At 46.4% G+C, this 23,152-nt stretch overlaps 2 protein-coding genes across 2 annotated transcripts in view; one reads left to right on the top strand and one right to left on the bottom strand.

Moving 5' to 3' along the window:
- Nucleotides 1–381: 381 nt before the first annotated feature.
- STX17 (syntaxin 17) lies at nucleotides 382–22,552 on the bottom strand. Its single transcript, XM_081205085.1, has 8 exons — nucleotides 22,431–22,552; nucleotides 19,115–19,265; nucleotides 15,332–15,397; nucleotides 10,440–10,668; nucleotides 8,306–8,424; nucleotides 8,168–8,218; nucleotides 4,374–4,460; nucleotides 382–2,020 (listed from the first exon to the last, which is right to left on the bottom strand). The coding sequence occupies exons 2-8, from the start codon at nucleotides 19,235–19,237 to the stop codon at nucleotides 1,769–1,771; spliced, it is 927 nt and encodes a 308-aa protein (XP_081061211.1). The 5' UTR covers nucleotides 19,238–19,265; nucleotides 22,431–22,552; the 3' UTR covers nucleotides 382–1,768.
- LOC308592899 (tigger transposable element-derived protein 1-like) overlaps nucleotides 13,143–23,152 on the top strand; it is a 57,790-nt gene continuing 47,780 nt past the window's right edge. Inside the window, exon 1 of the mRNA XM_081204935.1 lies at nucleotides 13,143–13,571. The gene's annotated coding sequence lies outside the window, so the exon portion shown is untranslated. The remainder of the gene's footprint in view (nucleotides 13,572–23,152) is intronic.

Below are 23,152 nucleotides of genomic sequence, written 5' to 3' on the forward strand. Positions count from 1 at the left end.
GATATATAGATATACTTATTTCATTAAAATTTATACAATGGTGGATTGTTTTTTTAAAACCCTCAAAGCGGTTTACAAAACACAGAAAACCATGAAATTATTGGGAAGAATTAACAATAATTAAAGGCTCCAGAAATCAAAACAGCGACAATAACAGATTAAAACTCGAATCAACTCTCCGTTAGGCTCACCTAAAAAAAAGTTATTGGCAGTTGTCAAAAAGAATACAGTGAAGGCGCCTGTCTTGCGTCAAGAGGCAGGGAGTTTCAAAGATTTGATAAATGCAGAGCGGCTATTACGTGGGACCTGAGACAGTGGCAACTCCACGGATCAAACGGTCGAGTGGCGATTTCTTTTGCTTTCGTAAAAGACACAAGTAACTACAATTTTTAAAATGTTTTTTATTTCCCCTGTCATTAAGAACTCCCGCTTTAATTCAATCACCCAGGAAAACAATTTGCTGCTCCGCTTAACAAATGGCGTATAATGGACGTTCCCCACAACCTCGCTACCATCTTTGGGTTTAGGTGGGCCAGTTCAAAATATTTAATAGTGGTTTTCAGGTGGAGGGTGGTGCTTGTGACCCACACAACAGGGCGACCCACTGACACCAGAATCCTAATCTTCTGTATACTGTTCTGTACAGGCCAGACAACAATGTTGAAGTCCCGAGTCCACCGTCAGAGGAACGAAGAAGCCACAGGTCTTGGCCTTCAGGTAAGACACAAACCCTGATGAGAGACAATCACACAATTTCAAGGAGACCAAACCTGCCACCCAGCCCTGGGTAGGATCAAGGTGCGGAGACACCATCTTCAGACGCTGAAGACTTCTTTTGTGCCGGAGAAAAATGGAACTCCTTTTAAGCATGTATCAAACTTTATAAGTAAACGCTGGAGCACTTAAAAAGAAAAAGGTTTCGTATTCAGAAAACTCAACACCCAGCAAAAAAAATCCCAACTGTCAGGAGAGCAATGGCACAGTATGACATTATCTTTGGCTCAACTTTGATTCCCTCCCATCAGAATTCGGCCAATGTGGCAATGGGGAAAAGGGATTATGGGAGATCAGTGTCCCGTCCAATATATCCAGAAATTTGGCCACCACAGAGTCCTCCAACACTTGGTGGTCGATAGCGGATACTTCCGAAGAGAACCTGAAACACTGTGAAGATTCGTTCGCAAAGCACAGTTCCGATTTTCCTAAAAGCAACACTTTAAAAAAGGAGAGAAAGAGCAGGACTTCTGTCCTAAAGCCTGAAAGGTTAAGTTTTGGGAAAGTCTGCACCTTAAAAAAATAATAATCCCAAGAATGCAGCACTTGGGCAAAGGAGAGGGTCAGTTACTTCACCTGAGCCAAACAGGTGTATGAAAAGAGTCCAGGCTTTGATCTTCAAAGTAGGCTAAAGATTCCACCACAAAGAACCCTGAAGGAGATATTTATTTATACGCTTGCAGGGAAGATGGACCAGGCACTGTAAAATTTACGACTTAAAATCTCCCTTGTCTGTTTCTCCAGGAAAAGGTGTCTTGCGAACGCCCCCTTAATTCTCGGACGAGAAAGCTGCTCCTTTGGCACACGCCTTCTGACCTGCCTCTGGCTTCCCCACTTTTCAAAATGGAAGGGCAAGCCTTCTCTGCCCCGGCCGGAGAGAGGGACTGGGGGTTACCCTTTCCAAAGGCTGCCAGGGCTGGATCTGCTCTTCAGGTCCGTCGGGCGCAAGGGGGATCCAAAGCGGAGGCGGACGGCTCAGCAGAGGAGCCCCCCTTCAGCTACATTCTCGGTCGCTTGGTCTGGGGAGATCTGGGCAGCTGCAGGAGGATGGAGCCGAGAGGCCTTCGATCATCCTTTGCTTCTTCCTCTGGATCAGTTTCCCACCCGTGAAGCCCAAAACTCCGCCGCCCAGCGCGGCAGCAATGCCGGCCACTTTGAACCCGGCCAGGAGCCCGATAGGACCGCCAACGACTCCGCCAATGAGGGCGCCGGCGACAGGCAGGGCGGCCAGCTTGAATTTGGCAGCCTGGAGAAGAAGGAAGACAAGAGAAAGGAGTGAGCTGGCGTTGCGAGAAAGTACCGTACTTTTCCGCACATAAAGGTAAAGGGACCCCTGACCGTAAGGTCCAGTCGTGGCCGACTCTGGGGTTGCGGCGCTCATCTCGCTTTACTGGTCGAGGGAGCCAGCGCACAGCTTCCGGGCCATGTGGCCAGCAGGACTAAGCCGCTTCTGGCGAACCAGAGCAGCACACAGAAACGCCGTTTACCTTCCCGCCGGAGCGGTACCTATTTATCTACTTGCACTTTGAGGTGCTTTCGAACTGCTAAGTTGGCAGGAGCAGGGACCGAGCAACGGGAGCTCACCCCGTTGCGGGGATTCGAACCGCCAACCTTCTGATCGGGAAGTCCTAGGCTCTGTGGTTTAACCCACAGTGCCACCCGCGTCTCTTTCCACGTATAAGAGAAGGGTTTTTTCTTCGAAAATTTTGCCAAAAAAGGGGGCGGTCGTCTTATACAGCGGTAGTTAATCGGGGGGTGGGACGTGGGATTGGTTGTTCCTGCTACCCGGAGATTGTCAGTAATATCCAAAGGCGACACGATGACCAAGTACAACAATTCAATGTCAATATAAACTATTTTTATACAGTGGTACCTTGGGTTAAATACTTAATTCGTTCCAGAGGTCCGTTCTTAACCCAAAACTGTTCTTAACCTGAGGTACCACTTTAGCTAATGGGGCCTCCTGCTGCCGCCGCTTCTCCGGAGCACAATTTCTGTTCTCATCCTGAAGCAAAGTTCTTAACCCGAGGTACTATTTCTGGGTTAGCGGAGTCTGTAACCTGAAGCATCTGTAACCTGAAGCATCTGAAACCCAAGGTACCACTGTAATCTATACAAAACGTAAAACAATATGAAATATATGAAATATGCACTCTCTGCAAAAGCAAATAAACAGAACAAACAGACAAAATAAACCAGCTCTCCCCTATGCTTCTTCCTAACTTATTGGATAATTAATTTTTTTTTAAAAATGATGATCCAATCAAAATCCTTTAGTCAAAAGAGAAATTCCCACTTAGTAACACTTGTAGAAAGTCTTCCATCCATATGTGTTGGAGTTTTAATGTACTTTAATGTTTTAATGTTGTATTTTAATTTTGTTTTTAAGTTGCATTTTAATCAACTTGTTTTTATTATTGTTAGCCGCCCTGAGCCCGGTCTTGGCTGGGGAGGGCGGGGTATAAATAAATAAATAAATAAATAAATAAATAAATAAATAAATTATTATTATTATTATTATTATTATTATTATTATTATTATTATTATTATTAAACAGAAATCTTCTAAATCTCTGAAAGTCGCAGAAAATGCACACTTGATGAATTCTCTTGAAAACATAGAACCAAATAAACCAATGTCCCCACTGTGGAAGGAGGTGTGGATCCAGAATTGGCCTCCACAGTCACTTATGGGCTCATTGTTAAAACCGTGTTTATGGAAGACAATCTTCCTCAGCTACGAGGGATCGCCAAAGACTACCTTAGGAGGAGGCACTGAACTTCAGCCTTTCCTATGGTTTTCCTATGGCTCCAGGCTGAGTTGCCATTGTAGCTTATGAGGGCGGCGTGTCACATGAAAAATGGTGTTCTCTGCTGTTTCAGAGGCAGAAGCTGAACCAATGGATTCAGGTGACAAGAAAAGAGATTCCAACTCAACATCAGGAAGAACTTTCTGACACAGATAGGTAGCCGTGTTGGTCTGCCATAGTCAAAATAAAAAAATTCCTTCCAGTAGCACCTTAAAGACCAACTAAGTTAGTTCTTGGTATGAGCTTTCGTGTGCATGCACACTTCTTCAGATACACTGAAACAGAAGTTGCCAGATCCTTCTATATAGTGAGAAGGTGGGGAGGGGTATTACTCAGAAGGGTGGTGGGAATGGGAGATTGGCAGATAGCTGAGATGAGCCTGTTGACGACTCTTAACGACTGTAATAGGTCTTACAGGAAAAGGCAAGGGGTGAGAAGGTGAGAAATGGCTTAGTCATGTATAATGAGATAAGAATCCAATGTCTCTGTTCAGACCAGGTCTCTCCATGGTTTTAAGTTTAACTTTCTGACAGTAAGAGCTGCTCCACAGTGGAGTCAGCTCCCACCCGGAGGCAGCAGACTCTCCTTCCTTGGAGCTTTTTAAGCAGAGGTTGGAGGTCCACCTGCCAGGGATTCTTTAGCTGAGATTCCTGCACTGCCGGGGGTTGGACTAGATGACCCTCGGGGTCCCTTCCAATTCTAAGATTCTATGATGTTTTGATTCAATGGAGTATTGATGGAAAGCAGAGTGCCACTGGTTTGCCAGGAGACGGATGGAGACAGCCCTACCCTGGACAGATTCCTGGTCCCCTCTTCGACATTCACGGCGGCCGTGTTGACGTTATCTTCAATCCTGTCAATCTTCTCCTGCTGAGCCTAGAAGACACAAAAGGGTTTTCAAGAGAAACGGCAGAACAAAAGCACACACCCCACTTCAAAGTACCAAGCGCGGAGCCTTCCGAAAACTAAAAATAGCCTTTTCTGGCTGAAGCATATTTCCATCCCTTTCCATTCAAATCTGAACCACAATAATGGACTTTCTCCACAAGGCTGCCGTTGAAGACCATGCAGAAATGTCAACTGGTGCGAAATGCAGCTGCCTGATGATAATAATAATAATAATAATAATAATAATAATAATAATAATAATAAATTTTATTTATATCCCGCCCTCCCCAGCCGAAGCCGGGCTCAGAGTGGCTAACAACAGTAAAACGATAAAACATTCTAAAATCATTTCATTATAAAATTAATTCCAATCAAATGAATGGCAACCATTGGGCTAGAAGTTCTGTGAGGATTGCCAAAGGAGGGGGTCAGACTGTGCCTTGGCCAAAGGCCTGGTGTAACAGCTCTGTCTTGCAGGCCCTGCGGAAAGATGTCAAGTCCCGCAGGGCCCTAGTCTCTTGTGGCAGAGTGTTCCACCAGATCGGAGCCACCGCCGAAAAAGCCCTGGCTTTGGTTGAGGCCAGCCTAACCTCCCTGTGGCCTGGGACCTCCAAGATGTTTTTGTTTGAAGATCGTAAGTTCCTCTGTGGGACATACCAGGAGAGGCGGTCCCGTAGGTACGAGGGTCCTAGGCCGTATAGGGCTTTGAAGGTTAAAACCAGCACCTTAAACCTGATCCTGTACTCCACCGGGAGCCAGTGCAGCTGGTATAGCACCGGGTGAATGTGATCTCGCAGCGAAGACCCCGTAAGGAGTCTCGCCGCGGCATTCTGCACCCGCTGGAGTTTCTGGGTCACTCTCAAGGGCAGCCCCACGTAGAGCGAGTTACAATAATCCAGTCTGGAGGTGACCGTTGCATGGATCACAGTGGCTAGGTCAGGGGGAGAGAGGTAAGGAGCCAACTGCTTAGCTTGGCGGAGATGGAAAAATGCCGCCTTTGTTGTAGCTGCATTCTGCGCCTCCATGGAAAGGGAGGTGTCAAAGATTACACCCAAACTCTTAACGGACGGTGCTGGCACTAATTGCGCCCCCGCAAGAGATGGGAGTTGCCCCCCCAATCCCATATCGTCCCGACCCAGCCAAAGGACCTCTGTCTTCAAAGAATTTAACTTCAACCGGCTCCCACGTAACCATCCAGCCACAGCTCCCAAACATCTGGTCAGTGTGTCTGGGGCTGAGTCAGGATGGCCATCCATCAACAGATAGAGTTGGGTGTCATCGGCATACTGATGGCAGCCCAACCCAAAACTCAGGACAAGCTGGGCGAGGGGGCGCATAAAGATGTTGAAAAGCATCGGGGAGATTATCGCACCCTGGGGCACTCCACACACCAAGGAGTGACACGATGACAATTCCCCCCCCCCCCAGGTGGTCGTGGGCCAGAAAATTGGAACGCGGAGCGCAATTCTGCACTGGCTACTGGTGCATTTGGGGGCCCAATTCAAACTGCTGGTATTAACCTTGAAAGGAGGGGGTGGGCCATACAATTAACACTGACACAACCCCCCCCCTAAGTAGAATAATAGAAACATAACCACCCGACCCTACTCACTGTTCCCCCTCCCCCTTTTCCCGCTTCCTCTTCCTAATTGCTTAAACCAATTAATGAATCAAGAACTTCTACACTGACCGCTAATAATGAAACATACATCGTAGATATTTTCCCACGTTTATTATGCTCTTTTTGCAATACACAAAAGACATGAGAAAACTTGGTATGCTGGTTTGTATAAGATTATTCTTGTTTATAGGTAAAGGGGCCCCTGACCATTAGGTCCAGTTGTGGCTGACTCTGGGGTTGCGATGCTCAACTCGCTTTATTGGCCGAGGGAGCCGGCGTACAGCTTCCGGGTCATGTGGCCAGCATGACTGAGCTGCTTCTGGTGAACCAGAGCAGCTCATGGAAATGCCATTTACCTTCCCACCGGAATGGTACCTATTTATCTACTTGCACTTGCTTTCGAACTGCTAGGTTGGCAGGAGCAGGGACCGAGCAACGGGAGCTCACCCCGTCGCGGGGATTTGAACCGCCGACCTTCTGATCGGCAAGCCCTAGGCTCTGTGGTTTAACCCACAGCACCACCTGCGTCCCTTATTCTTGTTCATAAAACCCAATAAAAAAAATATATAAAGGAGAGGTGGGGAACCTCCATCCCAGGGGCCAAATTCGGCCCACCAAGCCACACCACCATTTGGCACACAAGGTCCTGTGATGTCAAGGGAGGGACAAGTTGGCATGTAGGTGCTGCGAGAAGCCAAGTTACAAGGAACCAGGCAGAGGGCCTTCTCGGTAGTGGCACCCGCCCTGTGGAACACCCTCCCATCAGATGTCAAAGAGAAGAACAACTACCAGACTTTTAGAAGACATCTGAAGGCAGCCCTGTTTAAGGAAGCTTTTAATGTTTAATAGACTATTGTATTTTAATATTCTGTTGGAAGCCACCCAGAGTCGCTGGGGAAAGCCAGCCAGATGTGCGGGGTATAATTAATAAATTATTATTATTATTATTATTATTATTATTATTAGTGCCAATTTATACCGAAAACAGGACTGAATAACCTAGGCATCAGCCAAGGCGTGGGGAGGTCAATCGTGCTAAGTTCAGGTGCATAATAAGGAACCTCTCCACAAGGTGGTCCCTCGTACACCTGGCCCCTGCAGAAAGCCATAATAATAATAATAATAATAATAATAATAATAATAATAATATATTTATACCTCGCCCATTTGGCTGGGTTTCCCCAGCCACTCTGGGCAGCTTCCAACAAAACACTAAAATACAATAACCTATTAAACATTAAAAGCTTCCCTAAACAGGGCTGCCTTCAGATGTCTTCTAAAAGTCTGGTAGTTGTTGTTCTCTTTGACATCTGGTGGGGGGGGGCGTTCCACAGGGCGGGTGCCACTACCGAGAAGGCCCTCTGCCTGGTTCTCTGTAGCTTGGCTTCTCGCAGCGAGGGAACCGCCAGAAGGCCCTCAGAGCTGGACGTCAGTGTCCAGGCAGAACGATGGGGGTGGAGACCTCCTTCAGGTATACAGAACCGAGGCTGTTTAGGGCTTTCAAGGTCAGCCCCAACACTTTGAATTGTGCTCAGAAAGGTACTGGGAGCCAATGTAGGTGTTATGTGGTGTCAGCGGCCGCTCCCAGTCACCAGTCTAGCTGCCGCATTCTGGATTAATTGTAGTTTCCGGGTCACCTTCAAAGGTAGCCCCACATAGAGCACATTGCAGTAGTGCAAGCGTGAGATAACTAGAGCATGCACCACTCTGGCGAGACAGTCTGTGGGCAGGGAGGGTCTCAGCCTGCGTACCAGATGGAGCTGGTAGACAGCTGCCCTGGACACAGAATTGACCTGCGCCTCCATGGACAGCTGTGAGTCCAAAATGACTCCCAGGCTGCGCACCTGGTCCTTCAGGGGCACAGTTGACCCATCCAGGACCAGGGAGTCCTCCACACCCACCCACCTCCTGTCCCCAGGATTCAACCTCAATCTGTTAGCCGCAGAGACTAAACTCTCTGCATATTCCTCTTCTTACTCCAGAGACATAAGAATTGCGCAGCTAACTTCTTCTTTTCACACCCTTTCTTCTGAAAGCAGGAGGAACGTCAAGATCCTAATCTTGCCATACTTACGTTAACAAGCAGAGAGAAGTCCGTCACCAGGTTGCTGAGCTCAATCAAGTCCTACAATGAGATCCAAAAAAATGTACTGTTATTCTTCTGCTCCTCTAGATTTGTCCAAGGGACCCTCAGAGTAGAAGCCCAGCCTACCTCTTCAAGCATTTCCCACGATTCCGCCGCGTTTTGATCCTGGGGGATTTCGGGGAGAGGGGAGAAGGTCTGGATGTAACTCTGAGAGAGTCCTTCGTTGCTGGCATCGTAAAACGTTTCTGAGTGGAAAGATCATAAAGTCCCAGAGGGTTAACCTATCAAGAACTAAAGAGCTCCCAGCCCTCTGCCCCAATTCGATTTAACTGCCGTCGGATAAAAGGGAGTGGACACTCATTCCTTAGAAGTTCTTAAGCAGAGACCTCCCTACCCACGGACTGTCTTGCCAGAGTGGTGCATGCTCTGGTTATCTCTCACTTGGACTACTGCAATGCGCTCTACGTGGGGCTACCTTTGAAGGTGACCTGGAAACTACAACTAATCCAGAATGCGGCAGCTAGACTGGTGACTGGGGGCAGCCGCCGAGACCATGTAACACCGTTCCTGAAAGACCTACATTGGCTCCGAGGACATTTCCGAGCACAATTCAAAGTGTTGGGTCTGACCTTAAAAGCCCTAAATGGCCTTGGTCCAGTATACCTGAAGGAGCATCTCCACCTCTGTTGTTCTGCCCGGACACTGAGGTCCAGCGCCGAGGGCCTTCTGGCGGTTCCCTCACTGCGAGAAGCCAAGTTATGATGATGATGGTGTGTATTTAAAGGCTACCCAGAAAAGGTGGGCCCTGGTGGGGGAGGGGGGATTTTAAGGAAGTAAAAGCAATGGCACTATGTGTAGGTGTGGTGGGGGGGCAACGAGGGAAGGGTCACAGCTCAGTGGCAGAGCATCTCCTTGGCAGGCAGAAGATCCCAAGTTCTCCCCTCTGCGTCTTCAGGTAGGATGTGAATGTTCTGTCTGAAACCCTGGAGAACTGCTGCCGGCCAGTGTAGACTCTACTGAGATAGACAGACCAACCGACTGGCTCAGTATAGGGCAGCTTTCTCTGTCCCGCCCAATGCATTTTGCTGCTGAAACAGCAGATTGAAACATTTCCCCCTGGTTTTCATATTGGAGTACAGTGGTACCTCAGGTTACAGATGCTTCAGGTTACAGACTCCGCTAACCCAGAAATAGCACCTCGGTGTTGCGATGCAACACTGGAAAAGGTACTATGATACATATATGGTGGAATTGTTTAAACATCAAACAATTTTGGGAAACAATATATAACGAAACGAAAAAATGTTCAGATATTCATTTAGGAAAACACCAGAAGGTTTTCTATTGGGAATAGTACCAGGAAGACTAAAGGAAGAAGACAAGACATTATATTTATACGCAACAGTAGCCACAAGACTATTGATTGTGAAAAATTGGAAAAGTGGTATTATACCGACAAAAACAGAGTGGCTTGCCAAATTATTGGAGTACTACAATATATCCAAAACAATGGGAGAAATTGGAAGGATCTCAAAAGAGAAGATAGACAGGGGTTGGACGGTGTTTAAAGGATACTTGCAAAACCATATTGAAAAATCAGAACTCCTATTAGAATAAAGAAGTTCCATTTTAAATACTGGAATACCAAATAAGATGGATAACAATGTGTAATAGAAAAAGAAGCATGAAATTAGGTTAAAGATGTGTGAAAGAAAGTAATAGAAGTGGAAAGAAATTGCAATTGAGTAGATTGGAAGTCTAACACAAAGGTGGGGTGAGGGGTGGTGGATGGTGATGGGAAAAGGAATTATCTGTGGGATTGAGTGTAGGTATGTTTGAACATTTTTAAGGATTGTATGAAATGTATGTTTGTATATTCGCAATATGTGTGTATTAATGCTGAATTATTTTAACAATAAAAACTTTTCAAAAAAAATTAAAGAAAAGAAATAGTACCTCGGGTTAAGAACTTTGCTGCAGGATGAGAACGAATTAAGTTCTTAACCCGAGGTACCACTGTAGTTGCAAGCTGGCTGCTTTTTTTGCTCTTTGATTTCAGCAGCAGAAACTAGGAACACGTCCAGCGCCTTCAACGTGTGCGACTTTGGCTTAAACATTCCCGTAGCTTTCAACATTTTGCATGTCACAGATGGGTCATTTAACAGTTAAATGACATCTCAACTCTGGTCCAGAAAGATCATACAGATTTCTTGGCGATAAAAACATACTTGTTTGAAAAAGGAACACGGTGCACTCATACCCCCTGCTACGGTGGTTGATCTGGTTAAAGGAGACTGGAGCAACGCCTCTTTCTCCTTAAACTGCCTCTTCAGTTCTTCTGCAGACTCCAAGTGGAGCTGCAGAAATTCCTTTATGGCCACCGACGCCTGGTCTTTCACCGGGTTAATCATCCTCTCCAAAGCGTGGAGGTCTTCCTTCCGGACCCGTAAGCAGAGCTTCTCCATCTCTCGGATATTTGCTCGCAGCTGCTGCAAATGACAATTCAAAAAGGGGGATTTATCAAAGATGTATAACTTGCTGTTGAAATGGAATACACAGGATGAAATGGGGAAATCTGCTATGGTTAAATGGGCACAAGATGTAGGACACAACATAATGATGGCTGACTGGGAACAGTTATGGACCACAGGTATGAAGTTTACGGCATGTAATGCCTTAAGAGAGAATATTATGAAAATGATATACAGGTGGTACATGACACCAGTCAAGCTTGCAAAAATCTATCATTTGCCCGATAATAAATGTTGGAAATGTAAAGAAACTGAAGGTACATTCTTTCACCTTTGGTGGACGTGCCCAAGGATTAAGGCTTTCTGGGAGATGATTTATAATGAACTGAAAAGGGTATTTAAATATACCTTTCTGAAGAAACCAGAGGCCTTTCTCCTGGGCATGGTCGGCCAAATGGTGCCAAAGAAGGACAGAACTTTCTTTATGTATGCAACAACAGCAGCAAGAATACTTATTGCAAAGTATTGGAAGACGCAAGATCTACCCACCTTGGAAGAATGGCAGATGCAACTAATAGACTACATGGAACTGGCGGAAATGACTGGCAGAATCCGAGACCAGGGAGAAGAGTCGGTGGAAAAAGATTGGAAGAAATTCAAAGACTATTTACAGAAATATTGCAAAATTAATGAATGTTAGAATGATGTCAGAATGAAGTTAAGTGGTTTAAGCAGCAATGTTTTAGGTGTATGAAAAATGGATTATTAACAGGTGAGAACTCAAAGTTATATTATATTAAGTTAAAGGATTAAGATAAAAACAAAGAGGGAAAGAAATTGCTGAATTAACTAATTGAATTGGAATACAAAAAAGGGAGGTGTGAGGAGGTCAGGGAAGCAAGGATATGAATATATGACATGGAAAGATTGATGTGTTTTCTTTTTAAATGTTTTTTATCTTTTTTCTCTATTTTGTACTTTTTTCTTTTATTTTTCTTTTTGTTTTTTCTTCTAATTTTTTTATGTATGTAATTTTTTTCCTTTGAAAACTTAATAAATATCATTTTTAAAAAAATCAAGAAGGGGGATTTGTTTTGTTTGTTTTTTGTTTTTTGAATTTTTTATTTCCAAAACCGAAAAAAGAAAAATGACAAACATCAAATTCAACATCCATAATTAATTTTCTAACATAAACCTATTACATAATTAATTAAATTAAAATATACCTAATTACTCTAAACTTCTCTTTGCTGTATACAAATACAACACAGTTAGAAATTTTATATTAAAGCTTTTATATTATAAATAATATTTCAAATTCCCCTATACCCCCCGTTCCCCTTCACCCATGTGTGATCTCTTTTTTCTTCTTCTTCTTCCGTCTTGTTGTGTTGTTATAATTTAATCATTGTTCAGCTGATTCTTTTATTATTTCCTTGCTTACCCCTGCACGTTTTACATGTTATCTATTAATATTCCAGTCCCGGAACCCTATTTTTTCATATATTCCTTCACTCCCTCCCACTCTTTAATTACACTGAGCAACAATTTTTTACTTTTTGAATGTTGTCTAGATTTCTACAACTGATTTAGGGTATTTTTGCACTGCTGAATCAGGAAACGGCATCCGTTTCTCTCCATCAGGTCAGGTTTTTGTGCTGTGTTGATTTGAAAAAAAAACACAGATCTTGTGACAAAATTGATTACATTTTTGTGGCATTATCAGCTGATTTTTGTCAACAAATATCATCCTAAATATGTTTTTAAGAGAAAAAAATATTTTTCCAACAACATATATTGATTACCTGATAGAAACATCGATTAGTGTATACTGAATGGTGGGCATTGATAAAGGTAAGTACACGTAAATTGCATGTTGCTTCACCATTTTTCAAACTTCAGGGGTTGAACTTCCGTTTCTTGGAACTCCTGGAATGCTCAGCGGCAGGGAGGTCTCTCTTCAGAGTCCAATGGTAGTCAGACATCATGACTGCGTCCCAGCGACCCTGATACCTGGTCTCCATCTCTTTCATGTCCTGATGGAATCTCTCCCCCTGCTCGTCACTCATTGAACCCAGGTTCTCAGGAAACCGGTCCATATGTGAAAATAAGTAGTGCATCTTGACACTCATGTTGCAGCCCAGGTTTCTAAAAGCAGTCAGCATGTTGTTGACAAGTTCTGCGTAGTTTCTGGCCTTATTGTTGCCAAGAAAGTTCTTCACTACCAGAACAAATGCCTTCCACGCTTCCAGTTCCACTTCGTTCATTGAGTTTCCAAACTCTGGATCTCTGATGAGCTGACGGATCTGAGGACCATCAAAGTTGCCAGCTTTCAACTTCTCCATGGTCAATCCTGGAAAAGCCTGGCACAAGTAAGTGAAGCAGTCACCATCTTTGTCCAGAGCCTTGGTGAACTGCTTCATTAAGCCGAGCTTGATGTGCAGCGGTGGGAAGAGTATTCTGTCTCTGTCCACCAGAGGGTCGTTGATGACGTTCCTTCTTTTGCATGGCACCAATTCCTCCCGCACAGGCCAGTCCTTCTTCGTGTAATGCTGAGCACGGTCCCTACTATCCCACATGCACAGAAAACATGGGTACTTGGTGAAGCCAGACTGTTGTCCCAACAAAAAGTTCACCATCTTCAGGTCAACAGAAATAAATCACTTATGCTGATCATAACCAATTTTCTCCAGCACATACTTCACCGCTTCATAGTTCTCCTTCAGTGTAGTCGAGTGAGCCAGGGGTATAGAGGCAAACTGGTTGCCGTTGTGTAGCAGAACACATTTCAGTGATCGCTTGCTGCTGTCAATGAACAGTCTCCAATCTTTGGGTCCGTACTGTGGCACTCCAAGCTTGAGCAGAAGCTGCGCAATATCTGCACAGTACACCAAGTCCTTCTCTTCCGAGAAAAAACGGAGGTACTCTTGATGCCTGTTGCGGAAGAAGCTGATGCGAGCACTGTCAGAGAGGAGGTTTTTTCCCTTCAATCTGGATGCCAACAGTTCGGCAGAGTCCTTTGACAAGCTGAGGTCGCGAACTGGATCATTCAACTCCTTTTGGGAAAATGGATGTGGAGCATCATCTTCAAGAACCACTTCTTCTTCTTCATGTCCTTCAACAACTGATCCCTTTTCGACATAATCACCCAGAACTATCGGACCTGAATACTTCTTGTCATTAAAATAATCATTTCCAATCAAAACAATTATTCAACATGGCATTTTACCCCCACCAACTTCTTCTAAAATGCTCCACACAAACGTACATGTGAACAAAAACGTAAAAAAAGACATGTGGCCATAGCTCAAAAACTTGACCTGATTGAGCAAAACCAATGTGATTTTTGGATTCAGCGCATCAGATTCGTCCTAAATCAACTGAAAAAACGCAGACAACAAACTTGTTGTTGACCAGTGTTACTCTCTGATTTGAATGACCTCTAACAGTTGCCATCAGGGGATTTGGTTACACACAACCCATTGAATAGCGCTCTCTTCATACCTCACAGAATAGTTTAGGTATCAGGTGCAAATTCCAGGGACAGCAGCTCCATTCCGGCCCAGAAAGCCTCAGTTCTTGGACCTGATATAAGCCTCTGAATCTCTCCTGGGCCTTTGCTGGGATAACTGTGCTAGTGCTGAAGTACTGGTCACAGGCAATTCCCAAACAGATCTGGGAGAACGCGGGTGGTGCTGTAGGTTAAACCACAGAGCCTAGGACTTGCCGATCGGAAGGTCGGCGGTTCGAATCCCCGCGACGGGTGAGCTCCCATTGCTCGGTCCCTGCTCCTGCCAACCTAGCAGTTCAAAAGCACGTCAAAGTGCAAGTAGATAAATAGGTACCACTCCAGCGGGAAGGTAAACAGCATTTCCGTGCGCTGCTCTGGTTCTCCAGAAGCGACTTAGTCATGCTGGCCACACGACCCAGAAGCTGTACGCCGGCTCCCTCGGCCAGTAAAGTGAGATGGGCGCCACAACCCCAGAGTCGGTCACGACTGGACCTAATGGTCAGGGGTCCCTTTACCTTTTAAAGGCTGCGTAGAGAATGCCTTTTATTTTCTGTGAGACTACATCTTGGGCTAATATCCCAGGTATGGCCACCTATACTGTCATCTCCTCCCTTTCTGTATTTTGAGTGCATTCTTTGGTTTAGAACAAACAGGATATAAATATTATTATTTATTTCATTTATGAATCGCTTCCCTTGAGGCATTGCCAGCCAAAGCAATTGACAACAAAAACATGTATAAAACAGCCACACCTATTAAAAACTATTAAAGCAATTGCACATGCAAGTTAAGAACGCTAAGGTATTTATGCTTGACATTAGAGTCCAAAATGGCTTGCTTATTTCACATCTCATCGTATTTTCAGTTGCTGACAATGAAGCCATTTGCAGTTGTAGTATCATAATTGAGTGAAGGGCGCAGCTCTGTTGTGTGTTGTTATAGGACTGTTGCAGGCAAGGGGAAAGGTCCCTGCCCCGAGGAGCAGACAAATGTAAGATTCAACACAGGTTGGATAGTGGAAGGAGGAGGAAAGCTTGGATAGGCTTTAGGTTAGCTACAGTGCCCTATGAGGAGAAAGGGGAGACCTTTGCATTTTTGCTTCTGCTATTTTCTGGGGAAAACCAGCAACATTCACAACAAACACTGGAATGCACTTTTCTAACTACTTACTTGAACCGTACGGCCAGCATTGATGTGCTCTTCATGTAACCTGTCCCACAGTCTGCATCTCTGATACTAAAGGCAAGGAAAGAGAGAGAGAGAAAAATCGTGTTTTTATGGGTCTACAGAGAAAGGAAGGACAAAAAGAATCGCCATTTCCCATTCCCTGTGCTGTCTTAAGGCAGAGGAAATGGTGGGGTTTGGGGTCCAGGCTATCCCAGTGCCTGCTGGCACGAACCAGTAAGATAAGCTATATGCACACATCATTCCAAGGGACAGACTCACTCTCTCAATTGCAGCAAACTTTGCTCTCTAATTCCAGCTTAAGCCTCCATCAACAAAGAGAGCCCAGTGTTACCCAACAACGCTGAGAAATGTCACAAAAGCCATTATGCAAGACATTCACAACTCCTTGTTCCAGGGACTCTTCAATTGTGACAAGGTTTGAACCATCATCTGGTGCTTTGAGTCCCCATCCACAATCTGATGAAAAATAATAATAATATAATAATTTATTATTTGTACCCTGCCCATCTGGCTGGGTTTCCCCAGCCACTCTGGGCGGCTTCCAACAAAAATTAAAAATACATTAAATTTCACACATTAAAAACTTCCCTGAACAGGGCTGCCTTCAAATGTCTTCTATATGTCAGGTAGTTGTTTATCTCTCTGATATCTGGTGGGAGGGCATTCCGCAGGGCGGGTGCCACTACTGAGAAGGCCCTCTGCCTGGTTCCCTGTAACTTGGCTTCTTGCAGTGAGGGAACTGCCAGAAGGCCCTCAGAGCTGGACCTCAGTGTCCAGGCAGAACAATGTGGGTGGAGACACTCCTTCAGATATACTGGACCGAGGCCGTTTAGGGCTTTCAAGATCAGCACCAACACTCTGAATTGTGCTCGGAAACGTACTGGGAGCCAATGCAGATCTCTCAGGACCGGTGTTATGTGGTCTCGGCAGCCGCCCCCAGTCACCAGTCTAGCTGCCGGTAGATGAGCTAGATGAGAAATAGATGAGCATTTTCAGGGGAAGATTCCCCTGCTATGTAGGCATTCTTAACCCCTCTGCAGAAGATGGAGAATGAGGAGAGAGATACTGACGAGAGCTGGGAGGTGGAAACACATAAAGTATTGAAGGGGTACAGTTAGGGTTACCCCAGAAAGCCCTAAAAACTGTTTGTGAATTCCCCCCGCCCCAGCCAGGCCTCGGAGTACGCATTTTCAGGCTACAGTATCAGGGCTCAAAGAAACCTTGCAAAATGCCATTTGCCTTTTTATGGTTTTTACAGTTTTCATGTCTACAGATACTTAGCCCAGAGCCTCCTCTTTCCCTTTCTTGCGAGAAAAGAGCATTGAGGGCAAAAAAAACCCCTCATAATCGACAAATTACTCATTTCCTTATTGTGCCAGGGCAAATGGAAGCCCCCACTGGCTTGCAAGCCCTCTTTATAAATCTGATGTTTATAAATATTTTCCACTTAGAATCACACTTGCAACTCAGCCAAGTGAGGTCATAACTACCTGCAGAGTTCATGGAAAGCAATATTTATTTATTAGGGGGGGGGTAATTTTGATCCCAGTTGCATTTGAAAATCATTGCAACCAATTTGTCCCCTCATTTGACGTTGAAGACTTGACGTTTCCATCCCCAAAAAGTTTTTGATTTGAGTTTCTATTGAAATGAGGCTGCATTTTAATGTTGTACTTTAATCTTGTTTTTAAGTTGTATTTGAATCAATTGTTTTATACAGTGGTGCCTCGCAAGACGAAATTAATTCGTTCCGCAAGTCTCTTTGTCTTGCGGTTTTTTCGTCTTGCGATGCACGGTTTCCCATAGGAATGCATTGAAAATCAATTAATGCGTTCCTAGGGAAACCGCCTTCGGACCAGGTCCGGGGACAGTCTGCCCCCGGACCTCTTCTGAAGGCTGGGGGGGGGGACAAGGGCTTTTCTTCCCACCCCCAGCATTTTAAAAAACCCTGGGACAGCGGAGGACTTCTCCGCTGTCCGGGGCGATTTAAAAGCCCCTGGGAAGGCAGGCAGGGGGGACAAAGACTTTCGCCCCCTGCCCGCCTTCAGAAGGTGTTCCCGCCCCCCGCCCCACTTCGGAACAGCTTTCCGAAGTGGGGCGGCTGGGGCAGGTGTCCCCACCCCCCCTCCCCACTTCGGAACAGCTTTCCGAAGTGGGGCGGCGGGGGCAGGTGTCCCCACCCCCCCTCCCCACTTCGGAACAGCTTTCCGAAGTGGGGCGGCTGGGGCAGGTGTCCCCGCCCCCCCCCCGCCCCACTTCGGAACAGCTTTCCGAAGTGGGGCGGCTGGGGCAGGTGTCCCCGCCCCCCCTCCCCACTTCGGAACAGCTTTCCGAAGTGGGGCGGCTGGGGCAGGTGTCCCCGCCCCCCCTTCGGAACAGCATTTTAAAATCTCCCCGTGTCCCGGGAAGATTTTAAAATGCTGGGGGTCGGGCTGCCGACCCCCAGCATTTTAAAACCTTCCCGGGACACGGGGAGATTTTAAAATGCTGGGGTTCGGCAGCGCTTCGCTCCCGACCCCCAGCATTTTAAAACCTCCCCGGGACACGGGGAGATTTTAAAATGCTGGGGGTCGGCAGCGCTTCGCTCCCGACCCCCAGCATTTTAAAACCTTCCCGGGACACGGGGAGATTTTAAAATGCTGGGGGTCGGCAGCTAACGCTTCGCTCCCGACCCCCAGCATTTTAAAATCTCCCCGGGACACGGGGAGATTTTAAAATGCTGGGGGTCGGCAGCTAACGCTTCGCTCCCGACCCCCAGCATTTTAAAATCTCCCCGGGACAGGGGGAGATTTTAAAATGCTGGGGGTCGGCAGCTAACGCTTTGCTCCCGACCCCCAGCATTTTAAAATCTCCCCGGGACAGAGACTTCTCTGCTGTCCCTTGGAGATTTTAAAATGCTGGGGGTCGGCAGCGAACGCTTCGCTCCCGCCCGCCAGCATTTTAAGATCGCCCGGGGCAGGCGGGGGGGGGGAAGGCAGGCGGGGGGGAGCAAAGACTTTTGCCCCCCGCCGGCCTTCAGAAGAGGTCCTCTGCTGAAGGCCGGCTGTGGGCGAAAGTCTTTGCTCCCGACCGCCAGCATTTCCCTATGGGCTTTCGTCTTGCGATGCAAGCCCATAGGGAAATTCGTCTTGCGAAGCGCCTCCAAAACAGAAAACCCTTTCGTCTTGCGGGTTTTCCGTCTTGCGAGGCATTCGTCTTGCGGGGTACCACTGTACTTGGTGTTAGCCGCCCTGAGCCCGGTCTTGGCTGGGGAGGGCGGGGTATAAATAAAAATAAAAATTATTATTATTATTATCATCATCATCATCTCAGCAGATGCACAGACTGAAAGGCAACTCTCAATCCAAACCTTTAGACAGCCTCTTTTCTCTGTTTATAGCAGGACTCTTGAATGGGTACCCAGAGCATGCATTTAAGATCAAACAAAATATTGGCCAATGGAGGCAGACCTCCGCCCTCCCAACATCCCCAAATAATGACCAGCGATTCAGCTGTTCTGCAGCAAATGGGAGAACCCCCAGGTTGCCTTGGCTACCTCATTTTAAATAATAGGAAGGCCCCAATTTAAAGAAAAGGAATGGACTCTTAACAACCATTGAAGGTGCAGGGGTTTTTTTGAGGAGGGGTGCGGAAATTGTCGTGCACAGAGCCAAACACACTTGCCCAACTTTAGTTCCAATCAAAGCATCTCCGCTTTGCTGAAGTTGCGCTAATGTCAGTAAAATTATACAATATCAACTTAATATTCAGGGGAAAGCAGTAAACCTTCTCAATATTTATCTGATGCTTTCTTAACCTCTCCAGATCTGTTGGAATGGCAACTTTAATGAACTTCTGGATGGCTGGCTCAAGGCGACGCAAGTTAAGCTTTTCTTCATCTTCAGACATCGTCAAGCTTCAGTAGCGCTTTATAAACCTAAACACAATAAATAAATAAAAATTAACCTAGTAGGAGATACTGACCCTTGCAATTTCCCTTTCTGCTGGTGTTTGATCTTCAGCACTGAAAAGACCAAACTTCCCGTAAAAAGACGGAAGCTAGTCAAGTGAGAAGACAGCATGTGAAAATTCAATAAAAGGGCCATGGGTTACCATTAAAGCACTTTTATTTATTCTATAGGGACGCGAGTGGTGCTGTGGGTTAAACCACAGAGCCTAGGGCTTGCCGATCAGAAGGTCAGCGGTTTGAATCCCCGTGACGGGGTGAGCTCCCATTGCTCGGTCCCTGCTCCTGCCAACCTAGCAGTTCAAAAGCATGTCAAAGTGCAAGTAGATAAGTAGGTACCCCTCTGGCGGGAAGGTAAACGGTGTTTCCGTGCGCTGCTCTGGTTTGCCAGAAGCGGCTTAGTCCTGCTGGCCACATGACCCGGAAGCTGTATGCCGGCTCCCTCGGCCAATAAAGCGAGATGAGCGCCACAACCCCAGAGTCAGTCACAACTGGACATAATGGTCAGGGGTCCCTTTACCTATTTATTCTATATGAAAACCACTATCTCTAACACATTTTTCTGTGCCACCTACATCAACAACCCAGAAGCCAGAAAAGTGAGAGAGCTTGCTGCAGGTCTGTCCTCAGCTGCAGAGGGAGGAAATCCACATCAGTCTCCACTGACAGCCCCCATGACAGGCAGAAATGATACAGGGAGAGATATTCTGAAGATCCATTTTCTAAGAAACGCAGTCATGGGAAGAAATCCATACCTGCCAGTTTTCTGCCAGTCACGCAGCTGTTAAAGTAGGGTTGCCAACTCACCCTAACAGGAGCAGCAGAAAACAACCTTTCTCCCTCCTCTATGTGACATCCTTTTATATATTTGAACATGGCTATCATATCACCCCTTAACCTCCTCTTCTCCAGGCTAAGCATGCCCAGCTCCCTTAGCCGTTCCTCATAAGGCATCGTTTCCAGGCCTTGGACCATTTTGGTTGCCCTCCTCTGGACACGTTCCAGTTTGTCAGTGTCCTTCTTGAACTGTGGTGCCCAGAACTGGACACAGTACTCCAGGTGAGGTCTGACCAGAGCAGAATACAGTGGCACTATTACTTCCCTTGATCTAGATGCTATACTCCTATTGATGCAGCCCAGAATTGCATTGGGTCAGGTTACGATGTTTCTATTTTACTTAATATATGTAAGGTTTGGTGTCAGCGTTGCTTGTGCAGATCTCTGCTGTTCATTTGTGTTCCTTTGGTGGTGAGAGAGGTTGGGGTTGGCCTAGGGTGTGGTTATTCATTTGTGGTTGGCTGTGGTGGTCTTTGTTTTCGTGTGTGAGTGGGTGTTTTGGATCAGGTTAGCCATATTGATTTGTATGCTGTTGGTGGATTTTTGTCATTGTCTTGTTGGGCTGTGAATGTGATAAAGGGGAGCCATACCGGGTAAAGGCGTCTTCTTCTATTTGTCCCAGTGTCAGTTTCAGTTTATTAGTGACTTTTTCTAGTAGGGCTGTTTCCCATACTATTTAGTACCATTGGTCCATGCTTACTCCTGACAGGTCTCTCCAGTGTCTGGTTATGATGTTTCTGGTTGCTGAGAGTAGGTGGGTTATGAGTTCTTTGTGATGTAAGTGGGCATTATTGTCTTGGAAGATGTTTAGTAGGGCCAATTCTGGGGTGATACTTGCTTGGTTATTTTACTTATTTCACAAATGGTTGTACACAGAATGGTGTTAATACAGTGGTACCTCAGGTTAAGAACTTAATTCGTTCTGGAGGTCCGTTCTTAACATGAAACTGTTCTTCACCTGAAGCACCACTTTAGCTAATGGGGCCTCCTGCTGCTGCCACGCCGCAGGAGCACGATTATCCTGAAGCAAAGTTCTTAACCTGAAGCAATATTTCTGGGTTAGCGGAGTCTGTAACCTGAAGCGTATGTAACCTGATGTGTATGTAACCCGAGGTACCACTGTAGTAGAAATTCTTCTTCCATTTCTCCCCGTGTCAGTTATTAGTTAGTTTTTCTAATAAGGCTGTTTCCCATACTATTTGGTACCATGGGTTGTTATTACTGGATAAACAAGCAAAACATGAGAATGAATCTTCCAGTTCCCTGGCTCTGAGAAGTCAGTGGTGGCAGAAGTTCAGATGCCAAACTAGGTCCTGGCAGAGACCAGGGTTCGAATCCTGATGCTCACTGGGTGCCACCCTGGGCCAGTCCCCGCCTTGCCTCCCTCGCAGGGCTGTTGCAAGTACAGAAACGGAGAAGGCTGAGCGCCACCTGGCATAGCTGTCAATGTTTCACCTTTTTTAAGGGAAATTCCCTTATTCCGGATAGGATTCCTCGCAAGAAAAGGGAAAAGTTGACAGCTATGCCACCTGGAGGGGCCGCATGAATATTATAATATATACTACCTACTATAAATTTTACATAATACATATTAACTATCCGTGCACAATCTTATATACGAGTATTATTTAAGTATTATATCATATTTATCTGACTTAAGAATATATATGTATATCGCACATTACTGTACATGTTCATGGATATCCATTAATCACTACGCTCCACAATCTTACATTCAGACAGCCCAGTGGCAGAGCATCCCCTTTGGCACCTGGGACCGTCGGCTGCAGCACCAGGGCGGCCTGAACCCCTGAAGACTTGACGTTTTCATCCCCAAAAAAGTTTTTGACTTGAGTTTCTACTGAAATGAGGCTGCATTTTAATGTTGTATTTTAATCAATTGTTTTTATACTTGGTGTTAACCGCCCTGAGCCCAGTCTTGGCTGGGGAGGGCAGGGTATAAATTATTATTATTATTATTATTATTATTATTATTATTATTATTATTATTATTATTAAGTCCCCGGCTGCTGCCAGCCCGTGTGGGCAGCCCTGAGCTGGAGGGCCTGACTCTGGGGCAGGCAGATTCCTGGGAGAGATCCAGGCGCCGCAATGAACTGGGTCTCCTCCTCCTCGCCCGCGAGTTTCCCTGGGGCGCATTCCGACGTGCAGGGCGACCCGCAAGCGCAGGACACGGGTGCAGGGTCAGGATCCTACCTCTCCCGGCTAAGGGAAGGCCTCCCTCGCCCCCTCCCCGGGCGGCCCTCTTCCCTCTCCCCCCGGGGCGCCTCCACTCACCGGGCGCAGCTCCGGCCAAACCTCCGGACCCCCAACCCGGAAGAGAGTCCGGGAACAACAGGAAGCGGGAGGGGCCGCGCGCCATCGAGCGCCCAGGGGCAGAGCGGCCGCCCGCTTCCGGGAGGCGGGACTTCCTGGCTGCGCTTGAAGCCACTTCCGCCCTCTTCTCCCAAGGGCGGAAGTGCCGCCTCCCCTCCCAAGGGAGGTCAATGGAGATGGAGGGCAGCGAAGGCAGGAGTTAATTCAGACTTGAATTATTATTAATTTAGCCAGGATTCTTGCAAAGTTCCCTTCCAGCAGCATCCCCCCCCCAGCAATTTCAGGGGTTCCTGCCTGGCTCATGCTGATCTGGTACTCCTGCAATATAGAATCATAGAATCATAGAGTTGGAAGAGACCCCAAGGGCCATCGAGTCCAACCCCCTGCCAAGCAGGAAACACCACCAGAGCACTCCTGACATATGGTTGTCAAGCCTCTGCTTAAAGACCTCCAAAGTAGGAGACTCCACCACACTCCTTGGCAGCAAATTCCACTGTCAAACAGCTCTTACTGTCAGGAAGTTCTTCCTAATCTTTAGGTGGAATCTTCTTTCTTGTAGTTTGGATCCATTGCTCCGTGTCCGCTTCTCTGGAGCAGCAGAAAACAACCTTTCTCCCTCCTCTATGTGACATCCTTTTATATATTTGAACATGGCTATCATATCACCCCTTAACCTCCTCTTC

The sequence above is a fragment of the Podarcis bocagei genome, assembly GCF_964188305.1.
Source record: "Podarcis bocagei genome assembly, chromosome: 8".
NCBI lineage: Eukaryota > Metazoa > Chordata > Lepidosauria > Squamata > Lacertidae > Podarcis > Podarcis bocagei.